The 26932-nt window shown below is 40.1% G+C and overlaps 1 protein-coding gene across 2 annotated transcripts in view; it reads left to right on the forward strand.

Annotated features, from left to right (window-relative positions):
• Positions 1-26932, forward strand: part of LOC129732938 (neural cell adhesion molecule 2-like) — a 189184-nt gene that overhangs the window by 80424 nt on the left and 81828 nt on the right. The window contains exons 2-3 of one of the 2 annotated variants that reach the window (XM_055694411.1): positions 1347-1625; positions 1681-1871. Coding sequence is in view for 1 of the 2 variants with exons in the window: in XM_055694410.1 (XP_055550385.1) it covers positions 1607-1871 (265 nt within the window). In the remaining variant the exon portion in view is untranslated. Of the gene's footprint in view, positions 1-1346; positions 1872-26932 lie in introns of both variants that reach the window. The other variant, XM_055694410.1, reaches the window with a different exon arrangement.

Genomic DNA, 26932 nt, shown 5'->3' on the forward strand with positions numbered 1-26932 from the left:
AACAAAGCAAACTGTCGTAGTCCCACTCCGACTTCGCCCGGAAGCACACCAAATAAAGTATATTCACCTTTTTGTCTTTCCAGACCAAACAAGTATACTTAGGACGTCGTTGAGAATGAACAAGCTTGTTGTTGTTGTTTCAGACTCTACTGTTCCCGTTGTTTTGCTAAAGCCATCTGTTAAATGCCCTGGGGAAGGTACACTGACATCATCAACCACGCTCTTGTTAGCTTCATTTATTTGGTAAAACTTTGCATTTCAGATATAAACGAACAAAAGCGTTAAACTGCATTGGATTGGAACAACACGAGCGAACAAATCTGAACAAAAACAATTCAACTTGTTTTTAGATCTGTAACTTTTCGCTTTGACCTAAAACAAAATTTAAATTTCACCCAACCGTATACTAGGGTGATCTGATCGAATCTAGCAAAAAACTTCATCCCCCGTCAATGTTGGTGTGCTATCTTGTCATCTCCATTCCAGGCCGCAGGAGATGAAAGGTAAACTTCGCTTTTGATCGATGGCGTCTTCCTTTGTATATGTATTATTGGAAAGTTGTTGACTCTTTTTCAACAAACTCCTCAGCCTCACAACATAAATTCATTTGTAAACTACCGTTTCTTTTTATTTATGTTCATTCTGTCATAATCTTGTATTGAGTTTATTGGGGCGACTACAAAGTTTAGATTAAGTTCATGAGAGATGCCACTTCGAGAGTAAAATCACCCTTCTAAGAGCGCTACCTATGAGCAGTTTCAATGAGATGGATGCAGTTCACCCGATAACCTACAAGCATCCCATAGTACAAGCGACAAAAAGTAACTCTTAACCAGTATCAGATATTGTCACGATGGCACAGTGGAGTACACTTGTCCCCACTATCACGGCTGGCCGGATACAACCGGAACGGATAGAAGAGTTTTTACGGCATCACAAAACCCCCCAAGAAAGTCGTAGCAAACAAACAACAAATAAACTTTTCAACGCTTTTCTGTTGCTGAAGGTGCCAAAAGCTACTAAGATTGTTGGTCTGGTGTGGTTTGACGGAGCTGCAGCACCATCCGAACAGACGAAGTGAAAAAATCGGTAAACTATTCTGCCTTTTTTGCTGGCGTACGATTTATTTTGTCGTGTGGACATGTTCTTTTTTTTACGAAGAATTTCAGTTACTTTATGCTTCTTTTCCTGAAGACACATGCAAACTTTTCAAAAGTATTGGAGTGATAACTATTTATCTACAATAAATGGGAATAGAAGCCCTGCGTATTGGTAGACGGAACATTTTCGAAATATTTTTCAGCTGCCATCACTAATAAATATATATATTTTCCCGTTGCTTTCAGATGGCAGATAAACGTTTCAACAGTATTTAATACCGCACAATCAGCGGCAATATCAGGGCAATCGCACGGTAAAACCCTCTCCATCCAAACCTCGACACGCTATGACTAGCGGTTCTCCTACTCAGACGCCGCCGAATCGAGATATTCAGCTCGTGTGCCTCATTCCCGAAAGCCGACACCGATGAGGACACCGCCGCCGACCGTCACGGAAGCATGCATTCGGACTGCAAGCGTCACAAAAATGTCCCACTTCGCCAACAATGACCATTAATCGCGCCGGTAATGATGTTCTGCGACATCTTGCTTTGCGTCTGCTAAAAGTTTCATCAATTAGTTTGAATACCACCGGATTCGGTTTCAGCCAAATCGGATGCACCATCCAAAGGAAGGGAATATTTATCGATACTAGCAATAGCAATACCGGCAAAGGAACCTTCCGGTGGCTACAGGTGCTATGTGTTCTTCTAACGGTTATCATCCCTAGTAACGGCCCAAGTTACGCCAAAAATGAAAAGGAAAATTTCGGTAAGTGTTTACATCGTTTAGTTTTAGGGAGAGTGACCTCGTATAAATCAACGCTTTTTATTTTTATAATAACACAATGGACTCTATTTAATAGAAGTAGAACTTAGTTTCACAGTAAAAATTAAAATTCGAGAACATGCCGTTACATTATGTAAGCACAGCTTGAAAAATCGTAACTTTATTTTTTAATCATTATGCAGCATCCAGATTTTGTATAATTATAATTGAAACACAGAAAATGAACAAACATGCTTCTACGAAACGTCAAAAAGAACTTGTGTTAATAAAAAAAATCACAAGAAGGTTGTATGCAAAGCCACGACCGCAAGGTTGAAGTAGAATACTTTTACAAGAAAGATAACCCGGCTGCTTGCGTGTCAGTCATTTTTTCTAGTAAATAAACGTTGACCGTTCATTGGCAGTATTGTAATTTCTTTTTGTCTGATATTTTGAATGAAGTTCATTGAATATTTTTAAATTTTGTGCAAATGAGAAGTTGAAGTGCTGCCGAATTGTAATTAGCACATTTAATACGACATCATTAAACGGGAACGGAACAAAGGCTACGGTTATGCAGAACGCGAATGCGATTCACCTTAGCGTGGTGAAATGTACAGCTCTTTTTAAGGCGAAGTAGAGCTATACATTTCAACAGATTTCGTCTTGCCGGATCGCATCGCGCCGTTATTTGCGTTCTGCATGACCGTAGCCAAACACTAAGCGACGCAAACATGTAATAATAGTCAGAGTATGCATGTAGATGAAGATAATTAACTTTGGATTATAGCGCAAAACGAGAAAAATATTAACTCTTCAAATAATCTTTTGTGTTCTTCAAATTTCAGTTATTCAATTTAATATCCGATGAAATGTTTGTTTATTATCTGATGAAGCTCTTATATAGGCCAAATGATGCATTCCCAATTTACTAGGTCCATGACTCTGCCGACCGTGCTTGGGAAAGCGCGGTATAACGACCTATCAGATGTCGAATTTTGTGTTTTGACAAGGCTTAAGAGTTTTCAATAGTACAATAGTTCGAATGAAAAAATTGCAATTTCATGCATTTGGTAGGAATCTTAGAAGATTTTCTAATCGATTGCTGCAAAAACGAAGGAAATCCATCGAAAACTAACCGATTTATTAGCATTTGAAATTTTTCTCACTTTTTTCAGTTTTAGATTTTCATTTCACATCCCTATGTAGCCGAACTTCCTGAGATAAGTATTCTTATTCAAAATTAAATCTTCATTAATTCATTTGTTGTCCTTATAAAGACAATTGTTCAATTTATCATAGGATGTAGTGTTTATCTTACATCTCTGTGTTACCTTGACAGTGAGGACTAAGGCGCACGGTCAAACACAATAAGAAAAGTGTTTTCACATTGAAAACTAGACACGGCTTTACTGGAGAAAGTGTTGGCAAATGCATCTACCGCTAATACCACCGCTATCATACGAAAGCGCGTCGTTTCATGTGGGGAATATCAACAACGAAAAATGACGCGCATCTAAGCATAACCTGAACTGTTTCACCGTGCTGCTCCCATTTACCTTTACATCGGCCTCAGGGAAGTACCGGCTGCATCTGCATCTACCGCTGAGGCTGTCACTATACTGCTATTGGTACCAAAAGCTATTAACTCTTCAAATAAGTGTTTTATTTGTTCTCAAAAGAACAATTGTTCAATTCAAAATCGGATTTACGCAATCGCATCTCTGTAATATTACCGACAATAATATTCTTCTGAACAAAATGATTCAACTTTTCCATTAGGCCTCTGCCATAATAGACGCGAAAAGCGACGCGAACCGATTCGCTCGGCTGTAGGTTAATGTACAGCCATCAGTAGAGCTGTACATTAACCTACGGCCGAGCGAATCGTTTCGCGCCGCTTTTCGCGTCTACTATAGCAGAGGCCTTAGAGAAAGTTGCTTGCTGATGTATTCACTTCATGCAAGCCTGCTGCTGATGCTTCCCGCTACCACACTCAAACAGCATTTTAGTGAAGGGAGTGTCGTTGCATCAGCTTACCCTGCTACTATCGATGCTGATATACCCGCTGCAACAGTTATGCTATGCATAGCCATGCCACAGTTGTGACCGCTATACGCTGGCCCAACTGCTTAGCAACTGCAACGCTATCCGCAGCCATAACCGTGGCATAGCCATGCCACAGTTGTGGCCGCTATCCGCTATCGATGGTACCCACTGCACTGCTCCCGCTGCTGCTAAGGTAGGACTGCTGTTGTCGCTGTTCAGAACTATTATGAGCGGCTTCGACTAAAACAGGCTCTTATGTAGGGATGAAAATAGGAATGAATTATTTTACGTACGTGGTGGAATGGTATAACTTGAAAAATATGTGTGACTTTATTCTGGCTCAGAGCGATCATTTGGTAAGCTCCACCTCTTTTTTCAGTTTCTAAAGTTTTTCCTCAGTTTCGTAGCACGGATGCACAAAAATGATTTCTTGTGAACATTCTGTCGAGCCGGACCGATAGCACTCTCATTGAAGCAACAGAATAACATGTTTTGTGCCGTGTTGTGCAGCTTCGTTGAAGAAAATGTTCCCGTCCCCGTGTCGCATGTAAGCAGATTATTGCGTTCAGTAGACAGTAGATAGTGTATCCAGCGAATAAACTCCGATGGTGCTCTCACACACGCAACGGTTTTAACCCGTATCTTATTGCGGTTTGTAACATCAAGCGATTTCGTTTGCTCGCTGTTGCGTGTTGCATCATGTTGCAACTTGGCAGCTGGGAGACGACGAAATTCTGTTTATGCTGATTGCTTGAATCGACTTCATATTAGCTCTGCATAGTCGAACTAACTGCTTTTGTGAATGCGTTCTAACAGGGCAGTTTAATATTGAATGTCGGTTATGCTGATCGCAGCCTTTGCGCTGCCCCTACAGTGGGGGGTTTACTAAATAAAGTGAAAATTAGACAACTACAGCAGAATTTGATTGCATCCCGCACAGAATGTCTGCTTGTGTTGATACCAGAAAATTATTAACCTTCAATTATTTTTTTATTTGCCTTGAAAAAAGCATGTTGCGGTTCAAAATCGGTTGCAAATTACAACCTTTAAGCTACCCTAACATTGGGGGAATTAAGATACACGGACAACATGCACTGTGGAAGCTTTTTCACATTCAGTAAATTAGACGGGTGCGACAAATTTAAATTGCTAGGATGCAACACAGAATGCTTGTTTGCGTCCACAAAAATTATTACTTTTCAATGACTTGTTTATTTGCCTTGAAAAAAGCATTTTGATTTCCGAAATTGGATTTCCTGCTGGCAATCTTCATGCTGCCCCAACACGGGGGAAATAATGGCTGTCTGGCGACACACGCTCAGAAAAACCGCGCTGCTCCTGAGACGTGGTGACCAACCACAGGGCTAGTGCTGCTGTTAAGGAAGGACGACTGCTGTTGTCGCTGTCTAGAACTATTATGAGCGGCTCCGGCTGAAACAGGCTCTTATATAGGCCAAATAGCATGTTTTCAATTGCAAGGTATATGATCCTGTCGACCGTGCTTGGGAAGCAAGCATATAACGACCAATCATAGGTCGAATTTTTCGTTTTGACAAGGCTTGACTATTTTCAATAATACAATAGTGTGAATAAAACAATTACAATTATCTTATTTTGGAAAGAATCTTAGAAGATTTTCCAATCTATTGCTGCAAGAACGAAGGAAATCCATCGAATACTAACCGATTTATTAGCATTTGAAATTGGACATATTTTTCACTTTTTTCGGTTTTAGATTTTCATTTCACATCCCTATGTAGCCGAACTTCCTGAGAGAAGTATTCTACTTCAAAATAACATCATCCCGCAATTGTTATCAAATGAAAACCAAAAGTAATTTTCTAAAGTGGTGTGAGCATTCTAGTATGCACTTCGCTCGCAGTACTGTACCTCAGAAACTTTCGATTATATGTAAAAACTACCCAAGAACAAATAATATAAACAAATAACACTAGTCAACCCTCCCAGCTAGTCTCGAGGTACGATGCTGACTTTACATGTCAGTCGTCGTAGGTTCGAGTCTCGGCTCGGGAGAGACTGTAATTGCCAGTAGGATCGCAGCGCTAGCACCGGAATTGTCCTATGTACTAAAATAGTTGGAAAATAGTCGCAAAGTCTGTGTTAAATAAACAGAAGGTCGAGTTCTGAATCGGAATAAAGCACCAAGGCTTCGCTTCGCTTCAACACTGATCAACACATGTTTTGCCCTAGAGCTCCAACTAGGAAAAATAAAATATTGTAGCTTTTTGAACAATATTTTGAATTTTGATCGGGAGTACGTCTAAAAGCCGCAAAGTTATTGCTCGCTGGGCTCGTCGCTTTTACATTTACTTACGGAAAAGCAGAAACACCCGTACTCAATTACAGACAATATTGTATTTGGTAAAGCCTTATAAGGTCGACTGTGTGGGCTTCCCACCATGATCCGATTATTGTGCAAAGAAAATTTACTTTCTTGTTGGCATTTTTTATCAGATACTTAGCATGGCATACTTGTGTTACCAAAACCTGAGAAATAACTTTCCCCTTTAATTGTGGTTTGAGCTTCCTTCTCCGGAGGGAATTCAATGCCTAACTGTGAAGCCCAAGCTGACAAATTGTTCAAGGTATCTTGCAATGATCCTTGCAAATCGGCAGCTTTGGCTCCTGCAACAGAGACAACCCTGTGGTCCGCAAGTAGTGATACGAGTTTGACGGGATGTAGGATTGCTAACCCTCTACGAGTGATACGAGTGGTAATTAGTTACTAGTTATCAGTTTTTATTTTATTTATCCATCTAACATAAAATCTTAATGAATATGAATATACCATTATCGTCAACGTCATAATGTAAAACAAGCAGATCTTGCTACTCTACTGGGGAAACAACTGGAACGCTCACAAAATTCAAATGAATCTTAAGCAGAAGTAAATGCACGTATCATCGAAGACATAGGCGCATTAAATCCAAACGGTGTGCGAAGAAACCATGTTTGGAGAAGAGTAGAAGTCCTTAGAGCACGCAATGGGACACGAAAATCAAGTAAAGATATCTGTCTAAGACAGTCTACTTCGTTGTTCAGGAGCTTAGCGACAAATGTTGCCTGCTGAATCTTCCGTCGTCGAGCTAGGGTGTCAAGATTGATAAGCTTGCACCGATCACCGTATGGAGGCTAGTGCTGGGACTTTTAACCGGATATATTCGTGATCCGGTTATTCGAAGCTCGGATCACGGATGTGTAAACGAATACTATTCGGATGTCCGAATATCCGGATACGGATAATCGAATAGTCGGATATCCGGATATACCATCCGGATATCCGGATTTTTTTTGCTGCTGCCTAAAACCCGTTCAAACAAAATGTAACGCGAAAAATGGCTTTTGCCACAATCCCTCATCCCCTCGTAAGTAATTATTTACATAATGATTATTAAACTATGTTCGGATACAATATCCGGATATCCGGATATCCGACTATCCGAAAATCCGGATATCCTTTCGGATAACATCCGGATATCGGGTTGATCCGGATTTTGGATATTTGACGGATATCCGAGGTCGGATATCCGGATATTTTAATCCGGATAGTCCCAGCACTAATGGAGGCAAATTCGGAGGGTCACGCCACGACAGATTTCTTAAAGCAATTCGGACAAATCGTTTTTGAACTCTTTCAATTCGTAAACTCCAGGTCAGTTGATGTGGAAACCAAACTAGTGAAGTATTCTCTAAGATGGGTCGCACTAAAGAGCAATACAGGGCTTTCAAGCAATACGGATCATTAAAATCTTTGGCTATTTTGGTTATAAACCCCAGCTGATTGCTTGCAGTCAAGTATTTTTACCTCAGAAAGGCTGCTGTTCTTGAAACAGCAAATAGCAAATAGCAAATTCAAGAGGCACTCGACGGACAGACTCGGATGGGACACAACGCCGTCGATCTCCACGTCACGCGAGGGCTCATGAACATGGTACTCCCTCGTAAAAAGCTCACACGTAGCTCCTGGCCGAGATCGTTAACTAAAACCTGTAACGGGGGTCACCCTGTAGACTTTTACAATAGCTAACTGCAGAAGGTAATTAGTTACTCTTCGGGTTGCTTTATTTTTAATTAATTCACAAATATAACAAAAATAATTACTATACCTATCTATCGCGATTGTATCGTTCACAAACTGAAAAACTAATTGAAATCAAAAGGGTTGTATGCAAAGCCACGACAGCAGAGTTGACCTAGTGTTTGTTATATTACTTGTGTTGATTATAGTGCAACAAAAATTGACTTTTTTTTCTGCCTTGGCTTCTATATATAATTTTTTTGTGTATTTTTATGCAAAACTGAATTTCCCCGAGTTAGAACATATTTCAACTTAAGGGGCAACAATGGCGCCATTTTGAATTTTTGAGAAATCGGTAATTTTTGTGGTTTTTTCGACGCCATTTTGTTTTGAGGCCAAATATCAAAATTCTAAGAGCTTGTCCACATATTAGCATCCTTTTACCCATCTTTTGAAAAAAAACAGATCTTAAATCGGACAAAAACTGAGCTTAAAACGGTGATTCAACGAAACCGGGTTTGGTATAGTTTTGGTATATTTTTCACAAAGCAAAATAATATCGATTATTTTTGAGCATTAATGGTAATTCGCTAATATCTTAAAGTGATAGTCAAATTAAATCTTATTTTGAGTAAAAAAGTCTCAGAAATCGAATGGTAGGTGTCTGATCTACGTAAAATGTCATCAGATAAACCTATTTTAGTATTGTAGGGGAATTGGGACAAAATTGACATAATTATGTTTAAAATTTTGTGCAAAAGACGAGTTTAAGTGCTACCGAATTTCAGATAGCACATACATCACTGAACAGGAATGGAGCTATACAACACAAAAAAGGTTTAACAGTCAGAGTGCATGCAGATTGGAATAACATTTTACTTTTAATTCTAGCGCAAAACGAGAAAATATTAAATATTCAATAATTTGTAAAGACAATTGTTTTACAATTTTATATCGGATATAATGTTGATCGCATCTGTGCTACCCCGTACAACAACAACAACAATATCGCTAGCCTGGAGGGCTAATAGCGGTCTCGATCATCTAGATTAGTGGAGAGAATTCGTTATCAATATTGTTTTTGGCACATTCTGCATGTAATAGGATACACCGTGCCCCAGTGCTAAGTTGAGAAAAATTCCAGTTCGAAAAGATCCTCGACCTGATCAGAAATCAAACCCGATATCAAACCGTGTGGGAGAACTAGTCGACCGACATCGCTAACCACAGTGCCACGGAGAACACAGTTACCCCGACAAAGGGGATTCAAGGCATTTTTCTGATAACAAGTTGCAAGCTGTTTTCACACTGAAAATTTGATGACCCATATATTTTGAATGCCAACATCCCAAAACGCTTGTGTGTTGATAAAATACAGAAACTTTTCTTCAGAGACAAATCGCAAAGCATTCTGAAACAATTGTCTTTGGCTGGTCGTTCTCACGAGTAGGCGACTATACGAGTAGGAGAATAGACACGAGAAGGAGAGGAGGTGGGAGTATGTGCATATAATCTCGGGAGCGAAGGCAAGCAAGAAAGAAAGCGAAAAATGAACAGTAAATAGCTTGAATGGAGAATACTTCAGTGTGTGATAACGGTTGCAACGAGAACCTCACATGAGGTGTTGCATGCTGCTTATGAGCGGGACTAACAACACTGAATATACCTACTACTGATGCTGCCCGCTACTGTACAAAGGCAGCTTTTTACTAGAGGAAGTGCCAATGCACCAGCGGGCCCTGCCACTATCGCTGCTGATATCACTGCTGCTGCTGACGCTATTCGCTGCCACAGCTGCTGCTGCTATCCGCTGTTATTGATATCCGCTGTTACTGTTGTTGCTGCTGCTGCAGCTAAGAAAGGGTTGTAGTCACTGTTTAGAACTAATTTTTTGCCTTTCTCCTAGAAGGTATAGCAATCACTGAAAAAACTTAAGGTATAAAGTGCTCAAAAGGGCCGAATGTCTTATATCACTCGACTCAGTTCGACGAGCTGAGCATTTTCTGTATGTGTGTGTGTAACGCTCTCCCAATCTCACTCGATTTTCTCAGAGATGGCTGAACCGATTTCAATGAAATTAATTGCCAATAAAAGGTCTAGTTGCCCCAAAAGACCCTAATGAATTTTATTGTAATCGAATCTCTAGTTTAGAGGTTATGTATCAAAATGTAAAAATCACGAAACATCAATATCTCAAAAACTACACAACTGATTTGAACAAATTTAATTTCAAACGAACGGGTTACCTAAAAAACCCTTAACTTTTGAATTTTATGAAGATTGAACTTATAGTTTAAAAGTTATGGAAAGAAACATGTTCTGGAGCCTACTTAATCTCACTCATGTTTCTCAGAGACGGCTAAACTTACTTTCATAAAATCAATGTCATATGGAAGGTCTAGTTGCCCTATAAGACCCTATTGGATTTTTTTTGCAAACAATCTGTTACTTTGCCTGTTATGCTCAAAAATGTGAAATCCAGCTATGAAAAGAAACATATGCCGAAGACTACATAAACTTACTCACTTTTCTCAGAGATGGTTGAACCGATTTTCACAAAATTTTTGTCAAATGAAAGGGCTAGCTGCCACCCTATTGGATTTTACTGTAATCGGACTGTACCTTCGTCTGTAATGTATCGACATGTGAAAATCACGAACCTTCATTATCTTAGAAACTACACAACCGATTTGAAAGATATTGATATCAGATGGACGGGTTAAGGGTTAGCTGATGAATTATGATTGAACACGTGGTTTCAAAGTTTGGCTGCCCTATACGTTCCCTTTTCCTTTCATTATAATCGAACTTAAGCAACCGTTATGTATTAAATAGGTAAAACATCGAAAGTCTATTATCTCAAGTATTACACGACTTATTTGAACATAACTAGTGTCATATGAACGAGTCATCTCTCAAACATACAAATAACCAACTTCATAACAAGTTGATATGTGGTTCAAGAGTTTTGGAAAGAAAAGAAATTCAAAAACTCTTTAGAACTATGCCTGCTTTGATCAATATATGTGGCCTCAACATGATTCAAATGTGGTATCGTACTATTTGAACGTTCCCGGTATCGCTCGTGAATAAATCGTTCGAAGTTAAGAGTGATTTCTTTTATTTCGCTATTTCTTAAGCACTAACATTACGTCAAATTTCATATTTTACACTTTAATTACAACATCAATACTTTAGAACCCAAAAAGTGAATATACCTTTATTGGATTAAAGCGTTCATGTAAATCTATTTTCACAAATAATAAGTTTGTATGAGAAAGGCTGGGTCTGACCGCTAGGTGGATTTATTTAGGTTTTTATTCAATAATAGTATATTTGACAAAGCACGATAAATTATTCGTTTAACTGAGGTTTAGAAATAATATGAACAGTTTCGGCTGAAACAGGCTTCTTTTATAGGACAAATAGTACATTTCGAATTACTAGGTCTATATTATCAAATAGGTCGTTATTATCAAATATTTGGCAATTTTCTTTGCCCCGGGAAAAGGGAACAAAAATACATTAAACATTGCATAACGATACGAGTCAGGGTTGCTGCGATTAACTTCCTATTAAGGAACGAAAGCTTAAAGATATGGAAAAATCATTATGAAAAGTTGTTGTCATGTTCTTCAATGAGTTTTCATTTTAGAAGCACTATAAACTCATTTTGTTTGTTTTGTTACCATTTTTATATCATTTTTCAAGTTTATATTTACTTACGTGCCATTATTTTCAATCGAATCTTTTAATTAAATGAAGTTTTTTTAACGCGATTTTTTAAAATAACGCGGTTTTTTCATACGCGGATTTTTTCAACGCGGTACAACCAACCGCGTAAAAAAAGACCTCAGTGTAATTTAATAATTGTCATATGACTTACATTTTAAGTTTAGTAAAGCGGGCAATGTATGTAGTTTGCGAGAATGCGAAAATGAACGGGAAAAGAAAAGTGTGACTTCAAACTTGGAAAAAATTTCCCTCGTCCAGACGAGACTCGAGCCCGCAAGTTCCGTTGTCTCCGGCAAGGTGTTTTAGCCAATTGAACTACTGGGAAAGATATAACTCCCCCAAGACCAATGTCGATCACCCTCTACTATTGTGTTCCCGTATCTCAGCACGCCACGATGAACTGCACACACTGCCCTGTGGGAGTTCATTTCTGTAACTGAGAGAGTGGTTTCTTTACGCACACTGTGTATTACGACTTATTATATCTACAGCGACGCAAACGATGAGACACTTCAGTTTGGGCCACATCCCACCAAATGCGTATCACAGAAGAGCTCCGTCGTGCTAATTTTACTCTACGATGAGAAAAATGAAATTAGTTCGTAAAGTAAAATTAGCACGACGGAGCTCTTCCGTGATACGCATTTGGTGGGGTTTGGCCACCAACTGAAGTGCTCTTTGCTTGCGTCGCGCAACAATAACGCTAAAACTGCGCTACGGATTAATTTGAGTCTAATGATCTTAAGCCATGGTGGCTGGCAGAGTGCGTGGTAGTCCGTCGGAGGTTGGTGCTGCTGTGGTGCTAGATGGGGAAACATTTGAAAACAAAGAGGTTAGCCGTGAGATACAGAGGCAGATAACAGCCGCAAACAGGGTCTTTTACGGATTACGTAACCAGCTGAGGTCCCGCAGTCTGCAAATCCGTACTAAACTTGCACTCTATAAAACAACGATTCTTCCGGTGGCTCTCTACGGCAGGGTTGATATTTGTTGACATTCTCGAGTGAAAGTGAAAAAAAGCATCCATAAACGTTATGTTTTTACAATCCTTTCAGAGTTCTCCCTTCCCGCTTTTTGCATGGAAGTGAACTGTCAAAACACCTCATTATATTTCATGCGATGGAAGCAAGACAACAAAATCAGTTTATCAGTTAACGAAGATTGTCAAGGCATCGGTCAGTGTGAGTGAAAAAGTGTTTCGGTGAGGTTCATTTTGGTTGAGTGGACTGTTTGTTTTTTTTTCGCTTCGAAGTGAAGATCATTTGGTTGGATTTGTCGTCAAATTTTATTCCGTAACCGTGAACGATGCGCGCGATCTATTTCATCTGAGTATAACAGCACGTTACTAGGACGAAAATCTAGTGTATCTGAAAGAGTGCTGCGATCATTGGAAGTGAAAATTCAAAATGATTGGCTGTAATTTTCGAAGAATTTTGCTGGGGAACATGACTTTTATCAGCACTGCTTAACGGCCATGAATCATGGACGCTGGAAGAGGCCGATCGGCGAGCTCTTGGTGTTTTTGAGCGTAGGATTTTGCGTTCAATCCATGGTGGCAAACTAGAAAATGGTGTTTGGCTCAGACGCATGAACCATGAAGTGTACCAGGCATACAAATCGGCGGCTATAGTCAAGCGAATAAAACACGGCAGGCTTCAGTGGGCTGGGCATGAAACGAGAATGCCGGATGAGCGTCAAGCGAAGGCTATATTTTGCAGGAATCCCGATAGAGGTCGTCGACTTCGAGGTAGACCCCGCACTCGTTGGATGTGTGCTGTCGACGAGGATGCACGAGAACTAGGTGTTAGGGGCGATTGGAGGATAGCAGCCCAAGACCGAGGGACATGGCGACGTATTCTGGATTCGGCACTGGATCGATAACTGGTCTGTCGCATTAAAAGTAAGTAGTAGGGGTACTGGGGGTAGGCCGGCACTGAGGGTAAGACCGTCACCCCTAGGATTTTACTAGAAAACGCTAATTAACTGAGTTTTGGAATATGTGAAGTGTTGGTATTTAATATTCTAGACATTTTAATATACATCTAAAAAATTTTTTTTCAGATTTTTCACAGTGTATATTTTATTTAAAAAGAAAAATATACCATCTACAACTTTGTCAAAGACACTATACCGATAAAATCAACCATTTTTGCCCTAAAAATATTTTTTATCCCCAAAAAATGGTGGGCGATCTTACCCCGCTGGTGGGCTGGCTTACCCCGCACGAAAAGATCTGCACATTTTCAATGATTTTTTTAAAATTGAAAAGAAAAAGCTGGAAAATAAACAAAAATATTTCAGTTCTTATTTTTTTATTGCGGGTATTGAATGGAAGAACCTCTTAGCGAAGAAAAAATGAAATTGCAGCCGCAAATTTTTTTTCTATAAACAGAATTGCGTAATGGGGCGGTCGTACCCCGCTTACCCCTCTAATGTTTGTTTCGTTAGAATCCAAAATGTTCGTTTTCAATTTCAGCCGTGATTTAGGAATTTGAACTACACCAGGTTTAAAAAACGGTCAGTGAAAACAACTACGCTTCTAATTTGATTACCTGTTGCTTCAAGCGACAACCAACCTTTCAACACACAAACACAGTTCTCGACACTAAAGTACAACACAACGGAAATCTGCCCTAATGCCGTTTTTTCCATCTGACAAGTTTCATCATCGCGTCGCTTCCGGTAAAATCTCCCGAATCCGATCTGGGCGATAATAAGCTGTGAGACGTAATAATGGAGCAAGTCGACCATAGCTATTCTGTTGAAAGCTGGATGTATTTTTATTTTCCTTTTGGAAAAGTTCGTTCCTTCCATTTCGAGCCGGCGGGGTTTTAAAATACGCTGGGTATTATGAATGTAGCCATGTCTAGAGGGCTACATATGTTTGCAACTTCTTATGTTGACTTTCCGTGAATCAAATCACTCTGAAAGCTGCGCTTCATATTCATGAAGTGATAAATTTTATTGCTGTTGAATGTATCTTCACGTTTGTCATACATCAAAGGAGCGAAAATCATTCGAAAAATTCATATAGTACATAGGTACAATTAAAATTCCTGAATTGTAGTTTGTATAACGTTATAGAATCAATAAAATGCTGAAAATGGTTACTGGACATGATCATTCAATTAATCATTGCAAGGAAGCGAAGAGCTTTTTGTTTGTTCGAACTTTACATCGTCAATAAACATTCACAAAATAATCAGTAGACCGATTGACGCACATAATGTCTATCCTGACGAATGAACGGCCGCTCAGCGTGGGCACTGAAATTAACACCGACATAAAAGGTAACCCCGTCAGCACCAACTTGCCCACTGCTGTAATATCTCTTTTATTCTATACTCTCAATTTTGTAGATTTTTTTTCAATATTTGCAATAACAACCATCTATTATTGTGTCATCAGATGGGTAACCTGAATTTCCGATGTTAAGGTTAAGTAAGACGCAGTTCAGTCCTTTCCAACATCAATCAAAAGCAATTCGTATCAAATTCGTGAGTGAGCTTGGAGGCCTTTCAGTTCGAAGAAAAATAACAAAAACGTAAGATATCCACAATGCCACAATTAATTTGCTTAAACAAGTTCAACGTTCAATAAATAAACAAAAGTGTATCCCATTCCAACCCCCTTAGAGCTTGCTCATTCAATGGAGAAAATTTGATCAATAATATGCGTATATTTTATATATGTATTATGTACACATCTGAGTCGAAAACCGGCAAAAGGTAAACCATTTCCTTCACACGAACACGTTCACCGCGGCACCGAGCGCATAATTTGAGGATTTGGATTGCTTCTTCGTGACAGGAATTGAAATAACATTCCACAGCTTTCGCTTCTCCTGAGTGGGGTCACAGGCTGTGATTCGCCAGTTTTATATTAATTATTATACCTAGGCTTTCAAGTATGCGAAGCTTGACAGTTACTTTGAAAGTTTACTTTCTAGACCGTTACATACAAGGTTAAATACTAGTGGTAAAGATTTGTGTTCGTATGATTATTCTACGTAATCTGAGGCTTTGATATGCAAGTTACAAACTAAATGAGGAAGAAACCATTTCGCTAATCGGAGCGAACTATAATTTTACTAATTATAATCATAAGTACAACACAATGCGTAATTCATTTACTGATATTGTGCTTCATGAGGGCCGCGAAAGGCTCGCTTCAAATGTGAAATATAGGATAATTATACCCGATAAGAATGGTTTCCTAGGACCATTTCTGAACCATGGTTACCTAGGACAGTCCCCCCCCCCCCCCCCCCGTTTGTCATTGAACAGCCTTTCGATTTTTGTGATATGACTACATGATAAAAGTTTTTGAAATGTTTCAATGTCATAGGCCTTTTTTCGCCTTTTCCAACTATTAGCGGTTAGTTTTACCTCAAATCAACAACATTAAACACACCTTTTCCTCATTCGTGGTAGTTTAACAACCCGCCTTGATCAACACTGTGACTTAGGGATGACCTCCATTCGAATTGGCGTACCAACCATCAACCAGCACAATATTTTTAAAGCTATTTACGGCCTGAAGAAATTCCGGTCACATTCCGGTTCGATGTAACCCACCTGTCAGCATGAATAAAATCAGAATGGCAATGGAGTGATGGCAATTATAAAAGCAGTGTTGGGCTCACGCAAGAACGCAAGGGATACATTTTGCACAGGTCGTATTTCAAAAAAGAAGCTGGTTTCAAGTATAACGTTATAGCACGACATAAAGCGTGTACATTAGATGCAAACATATCAAAGAGTGCACATTTTTCAAGCGTGATAAGTGCCCAAGAATTGAAGTAGCTAGCTAAGCTGTTAAAAATTTTATAGGTTCGCAACGCTCCGCCGCAGTCACCGCCGGTCGGGTCGATTGATGTGGATCGTTAGCGCCAACATTAAAGCGAATTTGAACCGTGAAATTACTCCCAAGTGTTTGCTAGGGCCACAGGTGTCACAACGGCACCGTCATTAAACTGTTAAGTGATTTTGTAACTTGGAACGAAATTGATGCCACGTTTTTTTTCAGATTTTCCGAGAACATTGCCGAGATGCCGTCGATCTCCGGTGGCCGGTTCGTCGGTTAAGAGCCTTAAATATGGCAATGAATTTCGATAATATTTTTACCTAATGGATATAACTATAATGTGCAATGGTATGTATATAAAAAAGTTGCTCCTAATGCCTTGGGAGCTAGTGATTATGAAAATCTTCTAGTGAAGCTCCGCAACTTAATAGGATAATCAAAATTTATCTAAGATTACAGTGCAGGTAGAGCCCATTATCAAATTTAGTCCTGAAAAATTTAACATTGTGACACTCAAAACGTCAAAACTAGTCACTTGACGATATCGAACGTTACACTCTACGACCAAACTACCTTTGATCATTCATCATGTATAATCTAGATTCTTTCCGTGTGATTGTTACACGTCTTCAGACTAAGAATGAATTGGGTTTTGTCGTGAATTTCATGCACGCACATTACACCGCTCGTGCAATCGCTTCCCGTTGTTGCTATGCTAATGTTTCCGCCGACAGAACTGACTTGAATTTTCGGCTTAATTACCCTTCAGCATGACGCGTACGATTTCGAGTAGAGCGGGTATTTGCTACAATAAACTGCTCGTTTCACTAGTATCCTTCTTCTGCTGCTGCTGCGGCAAACCAGTTAAAAGTCGACCACCGAAGTAAACTGGAAATATAATACGGGTAACCTTTTCATTGAACACGCAAAATCTGACCCTGTGTCCCACAGATGGTTACCGTTTCTAAAAAAATGGATGAAACGAAATTAGCCATTTTGACGTGGATAATAAGCTTATAATCCTCGGTTTGTTTAATCCAGGACAGAAAGGATTTCTACCATCGGTTTTTGTTGCTTTTCATAGCAATGGGGTTTGCGGTAGATTGCTATATCTGGCGTGATTTTCCGTCTGGTTACCCAATCGATTGCTCCAGTTGTAACACAACATCGTAAGTCGCGTTTTATAGCAAATGACGAACAGAATATTTTTTTCCTACAGCTCTTCTCTAGATTATTAAAAATCAAGTTCAAGGGCACTTCATGAAAAACGTCATTTAACTAACTAAAATTCAAAATATTTATAATTCTAACGAAACTTGTCCTAAAAACAATATCCTCGAACAAAATAGTTTGAAGCTGCCTGCAAAACTTACACGAAAAAAACATATGTTTGCATGAAGAAAAAATACAATGAAATTACGATTAAAATGTAACAAACACTACTTTTTGGATTACTCAAATCATATTTTGAATTACTTTATTATTGTTTTGTGTGTGAAAGGTAAAAATCTATTCTTAATGATATTTTTTCAGAATATGTTTGATTATTGAAAAATTAACAGTAGGGGGAATAGTGGTATAATAGGCACCCTAACTTGAATGTTGATTGAAGCCTCCAAAATAACAGAAATTTGGAAGTATCATCAGCACAAATCTCAAAAACGTGTGAGTTGGCATAGCAATTACTTGCCGGGTTCGTTGCTTTAACGTTATGGTTACAAGAAAACTTATTTGAGTTTCTGAAAAAAAATTAGTAGTTAGGGACACCAAAATTCACCGGAATGGTTGTACAGTAGGGTGTCCCAAAAAAAAATCGAAGTTGAAATAGTCAAGGTGCTCAGCCCTAAATTGAAAGATAATGTTATTTATAGCATTTTTGTCGAACATTTTGACTTTCTAAAAGGTCGTTTTCAGGTTGCCCAAACGTGATTTATGAAAAAATGACTTTTTTAGGCTACAAACCCACTTATTTGCACTTTTTTCAATTCTGTTCGATTCCTACATTTTTGCGTACATTTTTTTTATTTTTGTGGGGTTGTTTTTGAATATTTTGCCTGATTTGGTTCAGCATTGTATTCAGTTTTTTGACTCCCAGAGCATATTAAACATCACAAAAAAAATAATTTTTGTAGTAATTTTCAGATAAAACCCTGTGTATGTATGACCTTCTAGACTCCACTGTCTGGCAGTGATAGGGTGAAAAAAAGACAATGCTGTTGATTCTTGTTTCTGCGTCTGTCTTGTTTTCGGAACCTAGAAGGTGTTAGCTCTACCGACCTTCCAAAGACCCTTTGCAGAATGACTAAGTACTTGCAGCGCAGTAGTAATTTTCAGATAAAACCCTCGCTAAAAAATGGACAAAAACTGCCAATTTTTCATGGGTTTACCTTTACACACACTGACGAAATTACGCTTGCAGCATCAATCGTATTAACCGATGAGCCATCAGAAAAAATTTGATTTGCCCGTTTAAATCACGGTACCCACGCCGCGTCGAAAACAGACATCGTGCGGCAATTCGTGGACACCGGATACGCCCGTTCCGGCATCTACAACATCTTGGCACTATTGGACAACAATCAGGGCATTGAAAGAAAGCCTGGTTCCGGACGGCCGACGACCCTGAGCGACAAGAAACTCCAAAGAATGCTAAAAAGGAAGACCTAGGGAAAAGTGGCTACATCGCTGCGTGCGTTTGGCCTGGAGGTCGGTGCAACCTGGCAGTGCTTGGCGAACATGGACATACATGTTAGGAAGCAGTCCCGTTTACTAGTCTCGGAGTTGCAAGCAATGACGCAGCGGCAGCGCCAGAATAAGATTGTCGAACCGATTTTCCCGGCAATTCACGACGTGGCGGTGGTGATGGACGACGAGACCTGTCTCACCCTGGATGGCAACGACTGGTAGGGCACTTTGTATTTTACTTCCCACACGAAAGAAGTAATCACTGAGGGGATGTCAAAGCTGCTCTTCTTTCGCTCCAGACTGGCCGAGAACGGGGGAATTATAGTACGAAATACCTGCCGGAAGTAGCGTCGTTCACCAAAAAAAAAAAGTCGAAGACACGGTGTTTTGGCCGGATCTGGAGTCGGCTCACTATTCGAGGCGATCGTTTGAGGTGATGGAACGGCTAAATGTCGATGTGGTACCCAAGTTTGTGAACCAGCCCAACGTCCCCAAGTTGCGTCTCGTCGAGGATTTCTGGCAAGCCTGAAGCGTAAGATCTACTCCAACAATTTAGTCGCGAAATTTGAGGAGGAATTGATAAATAAAATGAAAAACGAATTTAAAAACATGCCTACACGCATGCCATGGCGAACGATCCGGTTAACTGCCGAAATTCCGCGTTCAAGATCGTAGATTTTTTCTGCACGTAAGCTAGCATAATTACCTTCCATAGAAAATTTATCAAACCTAATTATCGGTCTTAGTAATTTTTTAACCACCATCCGAAAAAATCCATTTTTTCAACGCATATGTTAGCACAAAACGACATTTTTAGCCCATTGAAACATCTGTGTAAAGTATCAGCCAGATCAAAAATAATTGATTGAAATGCTTGGCCTATGTTACGTGGAATTGCACAGGTTTTTCAGTTGATCCACTAAGGACATTGCAGCGCCAAAAGTACCAGGCAAATCCACCTGCACCAACTAGCTTGGAGAGCGGGGGCCTAGTGTGGTTGGTAACGTCTCCGCCAACCACGCTCGACGCCTGGGTTCGAATCCCACCGCCGACATAAGTGTCGATGGTTGTGAGGTGGCGTGATCCACTCACAACCAACCCAACTGGTCTAGATTCAATCCTAGCCGACACCGGTAGATTTTCTGAGGCGAAAAATCTCTGGGATCACGCCTTCCATCGCATGAGGAAGTAAAGCCGTTGGCGCCGGTCCGTTAATAAACGGGTCGTGAGTTAGGGTCCTGGGTGTGGAGTCGCCTCCCTGGGCCTCGGTGATTGGCCACAACAGTGGCGGAACTAGACCGACGGAAAATAAGCGAGAATAAAAAAAAAACTAGCTTGGAGTATTGGAAGCGAGCTGTGACAATTCCTTACCTTGATTCTCTAATAACCTCACTGGAAACACGGTTCAGTGAAGATAGCGCACTTGCCTACGCGTTGTCCTCGCTGCATCCTGCTAACGTAATAAGCATGTCGTTGGAAGAGTTAAAGTGCAAAACTGGAACATTCGTAATTTTTTATAAAGTTGACAATTTTGTTGGAAAGATGGAAGTCTGGTATCAACATTGCAACAGCATGAGAGCAGACGGTAAGAACTTGGAAGACCGGGATCTTATAGACTTGCTTGCTGAAGCCCGTTCGTTCTTCCCTGCGACTGAGAAAGCAATTAAAATTGCACTTGCTTCACTATTTTAAACCAACACCATTGAGCTCTCGTTCAGCACATTACGTCGGGTGCAAACCTAGCTGAGATCAACAATGGTTGAGTGCTCTCTGCTTGCTGAGTGTTCATCGGCAGATGGTTAACAACAATCGTGGAAAATTTACTGAATTAGCGCTGAAGCGATTTGCAGAGGATAAATAGAAGATGGTTTTTTGTTAACGACGTTGTTATTGTTATCTTTCTACGGTAGATTTAGTGTTAATTAAATTACAGTTTAGTTTAATTTAGTGTTAAAAAAAATTAAATTTTTTACTTCTAAAATCCTGAAGAATTTAACCCCCCCCCCCCCCCCTATTCGAAATTCTGGCTACGCCCATGGTCAGTTTCAAGTCTCCACATATTTTATCAAAAGGAAAATATATCTGGCAACATTTGTGTTGCCAATTTTTCAGAAATCGCAAATCTGACGTAAGCAGAGAGGTTCGCATATTACGAACACGCATTATAGCGACCGCCTTTATGGTGCGTAAAAAGCTGGATATGCTGAGCCTGCGGTGTACGTATGATGTGGACAGTCAGTATTCCTAGTTCACACACGCACCGTAGTTTTTAAATAGCCTTTAATCAATTGGCTGAATTTCGTTAGGTAACAAACGTACCCTTTGTTACCGTTGAGGCACTTTGCTCATTTTGCTTGTCAATGTATTTGTTAAGTAGTTAAAAAAAAAATAATTTAAAAGCTGAAAGTAGGATAGTTTAAAATTAAATATACACTCCCGTAGAGCAGTTAGAAACAAATCCACTCGATACGCAACCCTGATGCTGCTGAATAAATTGCACCACCCAAGGAGGCTGTCAGAAGAAATGCTCCCGGCGATATAATGGGAAATTTATATTAAGAAAAAAAAAAGGGAAATTTGGGCAAGCTACTGGGTCCAACGAATAGTAGAGTTCTTTTACACTTGTGCTACCATCAAAGAAAGGTCGAATGTGCCAAGAGTTAAGTGGCCTGAAAATAAAGTTCAATTTATTAAAACAAAATAGAAGATACTCCTCTACTATTACGACAGTGCAGCAAATTGTGCTAATTTTCGGAGAATTGTCGAATCAGGTATGCCAATTGAATTAGAAACCCAGTAGCCCTGACCCTACCATGTCTAAACCCCAAAATTATCCCACGTGTTTGCATAACCAGGACCCGGAATTATACCTTAGATACAGATCGGAAGTAAGCGGTTACCAGCAGCCGACTTGGTGGCAAATACTCCCTCGGTCCGGTTTCACGGGACGGGTTAAGCTGATTAGGCCACGAGAGCCTTATTCCGCCCAGGAAACGCACCGGAGATGGGACAGCGTAAACCCCTAGCCCATTAGAGCGGGAATAAACCGTTCCCCAAGTACCCAGCCACAGCAGCAGAGTCCGATCAACGGCAGCAGAGGCAGCGGCAGCGTTAACCGCTGCGTGAACGAGCCAAGCAGCCTAAAAGTCCAGCAGCAACGAGCATCGTCAGCACCCGAAGCAACAGAAGCAGCAGTGAAAGCCCGGCCGGAACAGTAAAACTTGCGATCGTGTAAGTGGATAGCAGATTAATATAGTATTAAAATTAACAATTGTCCGTTTATTGCCCGAACATCCAATTCTTTGATCAGCCCTTCGATGTCAGAGCCGACCCTGAGAGCGAGGAAGCAGCTCACGGCCGTGCTAGCCGTTTAAAAGAGGCTAGTGTTGCCCACCCTCACTAGATCGCCGATGGTGTTGCCCAGCGATCGAGGTTTAGTTTTGGTAGGTCCTCCACCGACCAAGTAATAAATGGCGCCCAACTAAAATACATAAGCTGATCAAGGTTTTGGATAGTCGACAGGATCTGGAGTGTATGAGAGGTTAGGAAAGTCTCAGGGAAATTAGGAGTAGTGCCGCTGTAACATGAAAATTATTTCCCCCAATCCAAAATTGATTTACATTGCACAAGCTTACTAGTGCGCGTACGCATGCAAAAGCGAACAAAAAGTGTAGTTATTTCATCTAATAGCGGGAGTAGCGATTTTTCAAATAATTTTGTATCAATTAGTGGGTCTTGATTCGATCAATATATTCAAACAATTTCGTTGTTTCAAACAAAGCGAATTCATTTCGGTTCTGGTTTCTCATTATTTATTACCTACCATAAACATTTGGAGAAGTAGTTGAGTCGGTTAAAGTGTGTCTCAGTAATTATAGAATATAGCACGATGGATTTACAACAGCTCTACAGAAACTTGGATGTGTCTCATCTCTCAATTAACGAGGTTGAGCATGAATTAGCGGTTCGAAGTGTTCCATTTGATTCCAAAGAACACGAAAGTGTTAAAAGAAGGAAGTTAAAAGATAAGATGCGAATTGAAAGGGAGACTGAGGTTTTTTCTTTTGCCCCAAGCCGAATGAAATTAGTTGAAGAAATTTCAATGATTAGTACAACATTGACGATTATTGCCGATCTACTGGAAAATCCAAAATGTGATATCCGGCAACGGTTAAAATTAAAAACACGAGTGATTCACTATAGAGTACGTATTTTTCTGCTTATGAAATCTCCGGGAGCAAATAAATATCAGTTAGAGGTGGTAAACATTGGCAAACGAGCCAATGAAATTTTTCAGAAACATTTTGTTGCGGGAAAACCCGAATACAATACACCCGCACCGAAACCTATAGAAGATGATATATCCGTAGCTTTAGAGGACGTTCGATCTGAAATTGAAATTTTGAATAAAACTGCAACAGGAAAGGATTTAGAAAATGAGATGGTAGAAGATGAAGCAAGTGGAGGAATTGGAAATAAATCATCAGAATCAAAGAAAAAAGAAATTGTATTAGCGATTGAAAGGTCAGAAGACGTGATGAAGGTATTGAAAAACTACGAGAATGGTTCTTTGGATAATACAACAGAATTATTTAAAATCTTTAAAGATTTTGTAATACAGACTTCAGAACAACAGAAACAAATGAAGGAAAGAGAAACTGCACTAAAGAGGAAGAAAATAGAAGAAGCAGAAGAGAATATGAAAAAGAAAAAACGACTAGAAAAATTATTAATTGAATTGAACAATAAATTAAAACAAAACGAAGCACCGAAAACCGACTCGATTGTCGAGCCAAAGCGAGAGAATGATAAAGAAACCGCGTTGCCCTCAGAAAAGTTTAATATAAATGTTAACGAAATATTCTATAATAACGTTAAGGAAAACTATGAAACACAGGAAAGTACCGATGAATCATCGGATAGAAATCAGAAAAAGAATACAAGGAAAACAACTAAAAGTGGAAAAAAGAAACAGACACATTGGAAACAGAGCAGGAAACATACTCGTTATGTAAGCTCTTCGCCGTCTAGCGCAAGCACAGCAGAAAGCTTTAGTGAGAGTTCTGAGACAGAATCAGACTCGAGTTACACTAAACATAAGAATCGGAAACGGAAAACAAGAAGGAACAGTTTGAAAAGAATTCCTGTTTCAGAATGGAGAATTAAGTACGACGGAAAAGATCAAGGACGAAGGCTTTCGGAATTTCTTAAAGAAATTAAAATGCGGAGCAAAGCGGAAGACATTCCCGAGCGAGAACTTTTTCGAGGCGCGATCCATTTACTTTCCGGGCGAGCTAAAGATTGGTTTATGGATGGTTTCGAAAATCGGGAATTTCGGACATGGGCAGAATTAAAACGAGAATTGAAACGGGAATTTTTACCGCCAGATCTCGATTATCAAATCGAAAGTCAGGCTACCAATCGTCGGCAGCAACCTAGAGAAAAATTCGTGGACTACTTCCACGATATGCAAAAGCTATTTCAATCGATGACTAAATCGATCTCAGAAAGACGACGATTTGAAATAATTTGGCGGAGTACGCGATTCGATTATAAAAATGCGTTGACCGGCGTTAGAATTAAAACTCTCTCAAAATTAAAAAAATTTGGTCGCATCGTGGACGAAAACAATTGGAACATATTTCCAAAATCGTCGGATATCCCCAATCGACCGAAATATAACCAAATTAATGAGCTCTACTCTACTAAAACAAAAACTTCTGGTGGCAGTTTAACAGTAAACACACCAAATTTCGCTAAAAAACAGTCAAAAGTAGAGACAAACGATCAGAATCGTTTTAAGGAATCAGAGGGGGGAAGAGAGGGGAAAAATGTGACTCTCTCAGATCCAATGGAAGGATCTACCAAGAGCACATTGAAAACTTTAGCTGAGCAATAATAAAGGCCTCCAATCAGTACCTGTTATAATTGCAAGAAAACTGGTCATCATTACGTGGAGTGTCCTGAAAACAAACGAAAGTTCTGTAGACTCTGTGGGTTTCCGGACGTTCTGACACATTTGTGTCCAGTCTGTCAAAAAAACACGCAGAATTCAGCATGAGGAGGCAAGCTGAATTACCACCCCCAAATCCTCCCATTAACAAATCAACAACATACGATCAGTTGCTGATGAATGGATTCGAACCCTATTCTGGGAATGAATACCACTCAGATAACGAGATAGAAGAAATTTTAGTGCGACTCGATGGAGATAATCGACCGTTCGCTAGAGTGTTTGTAATGGGGATAGAGATGGTAGGATTATTAGATAGTGGAGCGCAAAAAACAGTACTAGGTATTGGTTGCAAGAAATTGATAAATTTAATGAAATTAAAAGTGTTTCCGACTGATGTGTCTATTAAGACTGCCTCAGGGACACCGGTTGAGGTTGAAGGCTATGTGCATTTACCTATAACCTTCAACGAAGAAAACAAAATTATACCTGCTCTGGTTGCACCCACTTTAAAACGACAGTTGATATTGGGGTACGACTTCTGGACTGCGTTTCGGATCGAGCCAGCTGTGCAGGCGTCGCGAACTGAAATGGCAGTAGAAAATTTGGACGCAGAAGAACTGCAAGTAGATGAGCTAATTGCAAAGGGGAACGAAGGGGGCACAGTTCTGCTAACTAGCAATCAAATTCGTCAGCTCGAAAAAGTGAAAAAGCAATTTAAAGTGGCAATAGACGGAGAAGCGCTCGGAGTTACTTCTCTCATTACTCATAAAATAGAGCTTCAAGACAACAGCAAGAACTTACCACCTATCAGAATCAACCCTTACCCCACATCGCCTGAAATGCAGAAGAAAATTAATTTTGAGCTGGATAAAATGATAGAGCAGAAAGTTGTTGAGGCAAGTAGAAGTGACTGGTCTCTAAGCACAGTGCCTGTTATCAAACCAACAGGTGAGGTTCGTTTGTGCTTGGATGCCAGACGGCTAAACGAGCGGACGAGAAGGGATGCATATCCCCTCCCACACCAGGACCGTATACTAAGCAGACTGGGTGCGAGTCGGTATTTGTCAACTATTGACTTAACCAAGGCATTTTTGCAAATTTCACTCCACCAAGACTCGCGCAAGTATACGGCATTTTCAGTGCTGGGAAGGGGATTGTTTCAGTTCACCAGACTACCTTTCGGGTTGGTCAACAGTCCAGCCACTTTGGCTCGACTAATGGACCAAGTACTGGGGTATGGTGTATTAGAACCGAACGTATTCGTGTATCTCGACGACATCGTCGTCGTGAGTGACACATGCGAAGCTCACCTTCAAACTCTCGCAGAAGTAGCCGGTCGACTAAAGGCAGCAAACTTATCGATAAATATTGATAAATCAAAATTTTGCGTGAGTGAGCTTACATATCTGGGATATATTCTTTCGCCTGAGGGATTACGACCGAATCCCGAGAGAGTGGAAGCGATTGTCAATTTTGAGCGCCCGGCTTCATTACGCGCTCTTCGTCGCTTTTTGGGTATGGCGAATTATTACCGCCGCTTTATCCCCAATTTCAGTACAATGTCCGCTCCTCTCACCGATCTTCTGCGAAAGAAACCCAAGACACTAAATTGGACACCAACAGCTGAGCAATCATTTCTGCAGCTTAAAGAATGCTTGATTGCCGCACCCGTACTTGCCAATCCGAACTTCGATCTGCCTTTCCAAATTCAGACGGATGCAAGCGATAGCGCAATCGCAGCAATTTTAACGCAACAGCACGATACAGGAGAGAAAGTTGTTGCCTACTTCTCTC

The sequence above is a fragment of the Wyeomyia smithii genome, chromosome 3, assembly GCF_029784165.1.
Source record: "Wyeomyia smithii strain HCP4-BCI-WySm-NY-G18 chromosome 3, ASM2978416v1, whole genome shotgun sequence".
NCBI lineage: Eukaryota > Metazoa > Arthropoda > Insecta > Diptera > Culicidae > Wyeomyia > Wyeomyia smithii.